The following is a 9,377-nucleotide window of genomic DNA, read 5'->3' as shown; positions in this document are numbered from 1 at the left end:
GAGGGAGAATATTACAAGTAGAGATTTATCCCACACATCCCATTCGGATGGAAGAAAAAAATACAATGTCCAATATATATTTCAAATTAAAACTAGTTTCCAATATTTTCAAATTGAATAAGATCCGTAATACAATTAAAAATCTAGAAATTAGAAAGGCACAACCACAAGTACTTTTTATCTCATTTAAGGCACAGAAGATCCTGACCATAATTATATACGCGATGCCAACACGGCTCCTATCCAGTGCTGTCATCGTGCTGTGAGCCCTTTCCTCCGCCACACGCAGAGTCAGTCGTATTAGTCCTTTTAAGACAGACCAGACCGCCTCTCTATATATTATACATACATACGCATACTAATATTTCTGTATCTGTATCTGTATCTGTATCTATATATATGTATCGCCTCACCTCAGCTTAATTTGACACTTTCTTCTACTACTACGTATTAGTGATTACATAAACCATCTCCAGAGGAAGCTTTAGATATATTTCTCTTCGAAACAGAAGATCTGATCATATGGAAGATCGCAAGGTCCATTCTCTCTCTCTCTCTCTCTCTCTCTAAACTCCCTTTCTCTCATTTCAAACTCTGTACTACTTCTACTCTTTCCTTCTTTGATCATGAAAATTGTATAATGACAAGCAAATCATTATTTGTTTGGATTAAAATCAAATTAGGAGAGTTTAATCGAACCTAAAGGTTTGGATTTACTTTTTCAGAGGTCATATATGCTCTTGCTAGACTAGTATTATCTATCTCTGTGCGTGTGTATGTGTTTTAATTGTTGTTTGATTGTAGTTTTAGGCTTTAAGCTTGCTTTAATCTTTGATTTCCCCCCAGATATGTTGATTATTTATCTGGTTGAAGTTCTTGGGTTTGCAGAGAATTGGGTTTTTTTTTTTTTTGGTCAAATCTTTTAATTGATTTTGTCAATAGCAATCATCATCACACTTGCCTAAATTGAGAAAGAATTTAGGCAAACTCAAGAAAGAAAAAAAAAAAAAAAATTCTTTTATTTTGAGTTTGGCTTTTTTGAGTTGAAATTATGTGGATGTCATGATGAGCCTCTGTTCATATCCTTATGCTTTGAAATTTTATACATGGTAAAGTGGTGTGTGGTCCCTGTGTCCAAATTTGAAAATTTTCAATCCTTGAATGGAGAATTTTCTTAAATATAATTTGAAAAAAAAAAAAGGAAGATATAAAAAGCAGAAAATTAAGTGGAATACAAGTTATACAACTGGGAAGCCTCATTTTTCTTAGGAGGATAAGCAATATTAGTCATGCAATGTGTACTGAACTGAGACAATATATATATATTCAACTCAAAGAATTTCTGGGCATGTCTACTTTCTTGTAGAATATAATAAGGGAGTATTGAACATTTAAAAGTTTTGAGGGTTAAAAAGATGTAAACTTCTCATGGTAGGTCATCAACAAAATTTTAAAAATGAAATATATAAAATTACTTCTTGAATTTTTCCAAAAAACATATACTTCTTCAAGGTTCCATGAAAACACAAACACACACGCACAAATGTTTCTAAGAAAATAGTTGTTTTTTTCTTTCCAAGAATGCATCTTCTTTGTAAGTTTTATCTATGAAAAATGCATCTTCAAGACTTTTCTTTATTGAGAATTGGAAGAAGTATTGATTCTTTTGGTGGTGATCAACTGTAATTTCCTATTTTGTGCAGAGGAACGAACCATGGCTATCAGTGCCCCAATTTGGGGACTGGGACCAAAAGGGAGAAGTGCCGGACTACTCTCTCGATTTCTCGAAAATCAGAGAAATGAGGAAACAGAACAAGAGGGATGTATCTAGAGCCAGTATGGGAAACGAAGAAGAGCTCATTGCCTCCTCAACCACCACCGATACAAATACGAGCCACAGTGATGATCACAATTACCATCAAAACCACTCTCCAACTGTAAGTTTTCTAAGCTTGACCTTATAGCTTTAGCAGATTTATGTTTTCAGTATGAACCATGCTATTCAGACCTAAAACCGAAATGGATGGCCGAACCCCACTTCACTGCATCAAGGGCAAGAAAATGAAGTTCGGACAACCATTTCGGCTGCCCTTTTAGCTATTTTTATCAATTTTCTTTTAAAACTATATGGATAGTTTTTTTTTTTCTTTTCTAAATCAGTATTTGATATAGTGTTGAATATTTAAATAAGGGCAGCAGTTGTTAGTTACTAATAAATATAGGACATATTAAATAACATTTATGATAGTGGTAGACTTGTGGTAGGACGGCAGGGGACAATTGCTAAGTTTTCAAACACAATTCATGTACCTCATACCATATAATAATGGACCTCCATGAAAACAACAGATGTTTTGCTTTTAATTTTGAAGGAATGTTATCCTTGTAATTGTTGTTACAATAATGGACGGGTCGAGAGGCTTACTATAACTTACCTAAGTCACATAAAGCGGGAGCGAAAGTAAGAGCGAATTTGAGAGTGGGAGAGCAAAAAGGGCAAAATTTAAGTTACATATAGTGAGAAAGGGAGCAAGAACTTACGGAGAGTGAGAGAAAGACTGTTGAGAAGGATTGTGTGACTTAGCTACTGACTTTACACATAATGTTGTCATTGATTTTCTCGATATGATACTTTATACATAATCTCTAGCACAATGAGAATGGGTTCCTTGGATTAGGTACCATAGCAAATAAAATTATTTTGTAAAAAAAATATTTTCATTAGGTGGGCATGACAACAATTGGCATCGCAATTTCCTTTTCTTTGGGAGAAGGTGGGGATGGTTTCATCTTACCTTGGACACACGCTAGTGGTGCACATGTAACCGATGTTACAGGCCACAGATTATTTGGTTGTGATGGAATTTGTTTTGGTATTCAACTTTAAATAAAAACATTTCTTTTTCCAGAAAAAGAAAACACTTTGGGTTGGGGAATAGCTATGGATGCGATTGTCAGACCAGACAAAATCTGCTGGCCAATTGAAAGGAAACAAGTGGGCATTGCTTAGTTGGTAGATGGCCTAACTCCCCCCGAGGTTATGCCTATTTTTCAGTCGCCTCCCCCTAGTTTGCCAAGAAAAAAAAAATTTTGAAAGGAAACAATTAATTCTTGAAATGACTTCTCAGTAAGATATGCTAGTAGATTGAATGAATGGGTATCTCTTGGATAAACTGTTTCATTTTAATTTCTGTTGGATACATAATATATATGTATATATATATATATATATATATGTATATATATATATATATATATATATATATTTTCACTTCTGAATGGAGGCACAAAACAAAAAATGGGACCACCACTTTGAAACATTCAAGTAGGCAAAATACGAGAGAGATACAGGTGAGTTCATTTATTGAAATGCAGAAAATGATCTTTTATGTTATATATATACAACTGGGGTGGGAATTGAAAAATTCTATAAAAAAACTGAATATAGCTGTCATGTTTGCTTGTGTGTCGGGTTAAAAATTGGCAGCCCGGACCGTATAATAATATCTCTTGAGAATTCACTAGCTTTTAGTGAAGCTAATTTATTACTGTAATTATCTAATTCTGAAAAGTGAATGTTGTGTTGAGTTGATTTGATTCTGATGAGATGTTTTTATTTTTGTTTGACAGACACGGAGGAGTATTTTCAGCTATTTCAATTGTTGTGCAAAAGCGTGACTCATGGAGTGGAGTTAGTAACTTATATGTAATGATAGGATGTGGAATGTGTATTGATTGCAAGAGACTATTTCTATTGTATTTGTTGCTCTTTCTTGAGATAAGTAGAATTTTGTGATGATTTTGATGTGTATGTGAATCTAATGGACTGGTTTTGCTTCTTCCACTTGGTTTGTTTGGTTAACTTTGTATGTGAAATATTTGGTATAGCAAATTAAAAAAATTCCAAAAATAAAAAAAATTGTATTGATAAGATAAGATCACGGGGATCTATTTTGATGAATCAATTTGTCATTTTGCTTTTGTGTTGTTTTCTAATAACTGTCCACTTGAGGTATACACGGCTGAGTGACGTTGAATACATGGGCACTGTCTTGCAAGTTGCATGCTGCTCCATGAGGTGAGAAGGTTTGACGTGCTACCGAAGGGTCATAATCTAGTGATATTTTTTTTATTTTTTAAAGAAAAAGATGGTTAACGAAGGTAATGCGGATATGTAAATTTCCTGTTAAAAAATGAGGACTAAAATGTTACGGGGAGTTGAAAGAATTTTAAATGCTCTACCGACGAGGTGTAACGGATGGGTGCTTGTCTATTTACCTAAAAGTTCGAACTATTGGGTAGTATTGCATATTCACCCATTTATACTTATGTCACTTCCCATCCAGATCCGATGTGGGACAAGTCTCCCTTTGTAACATTCTCCCCCACCCGAACTTGCAACGCCCTCGTTGCGATCGGGCCACCCTGCCTACCCGGGGTGACTCACCCGGACGCCTTCCGGGCCGGGCGCTCGGCGTGGCACCGGATCAAGGAGTGGGTTTGGCTCTGATACCAACTGTAACGGGTGGGCGCTTATCCATTTACCCAAAAGTTCGAATTATTGAGTAGTGCTGCATATCCACCCATTTATACCCATGTCACTTCCCATCCGGATTCGATGTAGGACAAGTCTCCCCTTGTAACACTAGGCCATTAGGTAAAACACCCTTCTTCTAACAAGTTAAAACAGCTTATCCTTGCATACAATATCTTCGAATTTGCAATTTTGAGCGGGTGTGTCTATGTTTGAGTCTTATTCTCCACCTAAAAAAAAAATTAATTTCATTGACACTCCCTTCAGGTTTGGACAAACATTACACTGAAATATCTTTAAAAAATAACTATCCTTCAGACCCCAAATTATTTTTCCGTCAATGACACCGTTAAAAACATACACAATTTTACTCCTAAATTTTTAATACTTCTTATTTCGAATAGACGATGGTGGACGATGGTGATGGTTGTGGGCCTGTAACACTGAGGTGAATAGTGAACAAAGGGTTGTGGGTTTGATAAACAGTAAACAACATAGGGTTTGATGAACAATGCAAAATGCTTGGACCTCTACTACTGGCTTGACACCATCCTCGCCGACGAGGTCTACAACATCTCCGCCCTGTCCCACTTCCATGCCCGACAGTATATCTTCTTCCAATTTCTCATCCAAAATTAGGGTTTTTTTTTTTTTTTTTAATTTTAATTTGTTGAAATCCCTTTGTTTCAGTCATCTCCATTTGAACTAGTTTGTTAATATATATATATATATATATAGATGTCTATCTATATATTCTTGATATATAAATGTATGTAATTGAAATCCTTTTGTTTCAGTTTGTAATTGAAATTCCTTTGTTTTAGATTATATCCAATTGAACTTGATTGTTATATATATATATATATGAAAAATGATAAGAGAACCGAACCAAACAACCGAATAAAAGATCGAATTTAACGTGGCTCAACCACGTCAGATTATTTTCTAAAAACATAACTCATACCTCTTCCCTTCTCTCTCCTCTCTTCCTCTAATTCTCGATTTTTCTTTTGTATTCAATCTTATCTTTGATTTTGTTTTTGTCTCTCTTTTGATTTCGTAAAATTGAAGATAAAATAAAAAAAATTAAATTTCTTCATGTTTTGCAAATACAGAATCACAAAACCAAAACAAAACAAAAAAGAAAAAGAAAAAGAAAATAAAAGCTACAACTGTTGTTTCTCTCCTTCAGATTTTGTATCCATAAAAATCAAATAGAAACTTTGAGAAGATTCATCCGTTTTTCTTCTCTGGATTAATGATAACTCTTGTGTGGATATTTACTTACTCAAAAAAAAAAAAAAATTCTACATAGTTTTCATTTGGAATTGGAAAGATTTATTCTTGGAAGATTTATGAATAAAGAAAAGTAGATAATCTTGAAAAAGAAGCTGAGGAAAAAGAATTTTGGATCTTGTCTCTAGAATACTTTCGAAATGTGTATCTTAAGAGAGGAGATGTATAAGAAGAATTGGTGAAGAACCAGACACAGAGAGGAGAAAGAACGAAGAGGAAAAGAGAGAAAAAGGAAAAACTTGGAAAGAAAAGATCGATGATAAGGAGTTAGGTAATGAAATTATTTGACATGGACAAAGCCACGTAAGATTCGATGTTTATTTCGGTAGAAACGTTCGGTTTCTCTATTTCTATATATATATATATATATATATATATATATATATATATATATATATATTATTGATATATAAACATATGTAATTCCGTATGCATTAGAATAACCATAAAGGGCTTAAGGTTCCATCAATTGTCATATCAATTCTTATTCAAATTATTGATTGTAACCGGATGAAATTTGGTAGTTCAACATGCAAAGAACTCAACAATGGTATTACATGATAAAATAAGAAAGACAACCATAAATATAAATTATTTTGGATGGTCTGATGAGTCAATTTGGGAAAAAAATATGGGTATTTTGGTCTTTTAAATGATTTTTAAGGGTTAAAGTGGATTTTGACAAAGTTAAAGGGTTACAATGTCATTTTACAAGTCAAAAGTGTTGAAAAATTATATCCTTGACATTTAAAATATAGCTAACCTTATACTAATATGCCATGAAATAATTAATAATATGTTAAAAATAATTAATTAAATATGCAACTCGATATTTAATTAAATATTTAAATCAAAATAATAATAATAAATAAAGAATCTGGACCAAGGCTAGTATTAAATACTATGTTCTTAAGACAATTTACGGTCGGAATGGTGTTGGCAGACTCTGTGGCGCTTGTCTCCCAAGATACAACGGTCTACATTCACCAGTAGCAGCACTATAAACTCGTGGATATGGCGAATCTCCTCCGTGTAATAATCTCTCCAACTCAAAAATGCATATATAATATATAAATGTTGAATTGGGTGCAATCCGAACCAAATGGTTCGGAACAATCTTAATATGGTTTGATGAAATTAGATTAGGGTTTAATTTGCTAGGACCACTTAACCTATGGTTTGAACACCACTTGGATTGGGTTCAAGTCTAAAGAGGGAGAGAGAGAAGAAAATGAATTGAACGAAATGCAAATGGCAGCCCAAGGGGGTATTTATAGAAAAAGAAGTGCCTTTTTCGAATTGAGTGTGTCTCTTCATCATTGGACACAATCATTTATATGTGTTTCTTCATCACTGGACACAACCATTTATATGTGTCTCTTCATCACTGGACATAACCATTTTATATGTGTCTATTCATCACTGGACACACCCACTACAATAGGTTGCAATGGTTCACATTGAATAAGTTATATCTGTTAGTTTTGAGTTGCATCTTTTCATCCCACAACCAACCAATGATCACACGTGTTCAGTCAAAGGTATCTGTTGATGATTGATGAAACAATTTTCATTCAAAAATTCTAACGATCCCCCATATGAATGGAAATTGGTTGTTTAAATGCAAAGATTTAGCATGCAGACACTAGAGAGAATATAGTCGGAAAGTTACCGCATTAGGATAGGTAGCTTTTGGCTTTGAACCTTCCCTAGTGTATTACTATTGGATTTATTGGCTAACCAATGAACGTGATGTCTTGAACTGTTTAACCGTTGATGTAAACCAAGACAATAGCAAACACACAGTTCCCTTCCTCACAGAGTTGGTTCTCATTGTTTTGTTCATTTTGGCCCTGAACAACTCCTGGTATTCAATGAGTGCTCCAGAAAACGTAGCCTTTATAGTTCTCATAGAAGCAGCCACACTTCATACTCATATAGGTGACTTCTTATTAAGAGTATCCTACCATACCCCACTTGAATTTTTAAGGTATAAGAGTTATTAAAAATATAGCTTATCCTAACCCTCGTTGTAGGCAGCACTGTCTCATCATAGAAATGGGTAGAAGATTTATATCTTCCCAGTGCTTCTGGTGAGTCACTCAGAAATTCTATTGTCCCTTTGAACCTGGATCTTGGGATCTCCAGTCAGCTAGGTTGGGTTTCTATTAAGGTGACTCATTAGCTTTCTGCTTTAACCCCATTTCCCTCGATGATCTGTACAATTGCTCTCTAATACAACCCTCAATTTTATATGTGGCCAAAAAGTTGTGTTTAGAAATATTACACTCTACAGAGATTTCTCCAGTTGAGAACATATATATACTTTGTGCCCAAAATTGCTTATTAGCAATATCATTTTCTTTAGTGGCACAGGTGTAGACTTACTAATAAGTGCTTAAATGTTGCACATTTTAGCACCTAAGCTAGGGTATTTTAGTCCATTCATCTATCTTACTTTCTCGTTTTAATTAATTCTTGTTTTTGTCTATTTCAGGTTAATAAGATTCAAACGGGCTAAAAAGAGCCTATTAGCTCCTTTTTGGAGTTAAGAAGAGAATCCGGAAAAAGTCAGAAAAAGTGCACTGGAGTACCTTCGAACGATCAAAGATTCAACCACGATCCATCGAAGCCTTGTCGATCCATCGAAGCCATGTCAGCATGGCAACTCAGCAAAGGATAAGGTCAACAGAATATATTTTCTTGCCACATCATCTACGATCAATCGAAGTATCCTTCAATCGATCGAAGTCCCTATTGGCAATGAGCTGTTTAATTCCCGAGCGTGCCCGAACTCCACCTAACTTATGGATGCGGGATTAGACCATGAAATGCCTATTTTCTGACTTGTTGCCTACATAAAGAGGCTTGTATTTAAATCAAATTGGACCATTTTTGTAAGGTTACCAACTTTTAGCTAAAATTGTTCAAAGTTTAGAAATAATTCTCTCTCTCTAGATTAAGATTTTTGGAGCAAAAGAAGAGGCAAGAAAGGAGAAGAAGATGAACTCAACCATAAAGATAGCCCTTGAGGGTTGGATAACAATAATTATGAGTGGCTAGATCATCCTCTTGGAGCTAAAGATAGCCCTAGACTTGCCTTCTAAACTCTAGTATTTTGTTATTTTTAGGGGATTCTTGTTGTAAATGATGTTTTGACCTATGATTATATATAGATCTTTAGTTTCTACATGATTTGTATGGATCAATTCTTTCAATTAATCTTTTATTTTATTCATATGTCTATATTTGATGGAATGGATGATTACGTCTTTACATCAGATTCTACAAATTTGATGCATATCTATATGTATTAGAATTGTGAATTTAGTGATGGTTAAGGCATGGGGCTTATTGGTTACTCTTGCGATTTGTTTGATGGATTATACTTATGTTTGATGGGTTGTTCTATATCATTAGCTTAATTAGTTTAATTTATTTGTCATTAGTATAATTGTAGTGTAGTAGTCTTTAAATTCCTAGATAGGTAAACAATCCATACTTGTGTTTGATAATCCATACTTGTTATTGCAAGTAATACATTTCT

The 9,377-nt window shown here is 34.2% G+C and overlaps 1 protein-coding gene across 2 annotated transcripts; it reads left to right on the top strand.

Annotated features, from left to right (window-relative positions):
* The first annotated feature begins 277 nt into the window (after positions 1 to 277).
* On the top strand, positions 278 to 3,844 carry LOC132267298 (uncharacterized). Of its 2 annotated transcripts, none has more exons than XM_059768435.1 (3): positions 278 to 537; positions 1,704 to 1,937; positions 3,631 to 3,844. In XM_059768435.1, exons 1-3 carry the CDS (start codon positions 523 to 525, stop codon positions 3,676 to 3,678), a joined length of 297 nt encoding a protein of 98 aa, XP_059624418.1. In that variant the 5' UTR covers positions 278 to 522; the 3' UTR covers positions 3,679 to 3,844. The 2 variants fall into 2 exon arrangements, with proteins under 2 accessions (XP_059624418.1, XP_059624419.1); XM_059768436.1 differs by lacking the exon at positions 278 to 537 and adding an exon at positions 1,166 to 1,431.
* Positions 3,845 to 9,377: the final 5,533 nt, after the last annotated feature.

The sequence above is a fragment of the Cornus florida genome, unplaced genomic scaffold (assembly GCF_030987335.1).
Source record: "Cornus florida cultivar Cherokee Brave unplaced genomic scaffold, ASM3098733v1 CherokeeBrave_3.0.0_Hap2_Chr07, whole genome shotgun sequence".
In the NCBI taxonomy this organism is placed as follows: domain Eukaryota; kingdom Viridiplantae; phylum Streptophyta; class Magnoliopsida; order Cornales; family Cornaceae; genus Cornus; species Cornus florida.
Note: the sequence above shows the minus strand (reverse complement) of the source record. Positions and strands in the feature narration are given on the sequence as shown.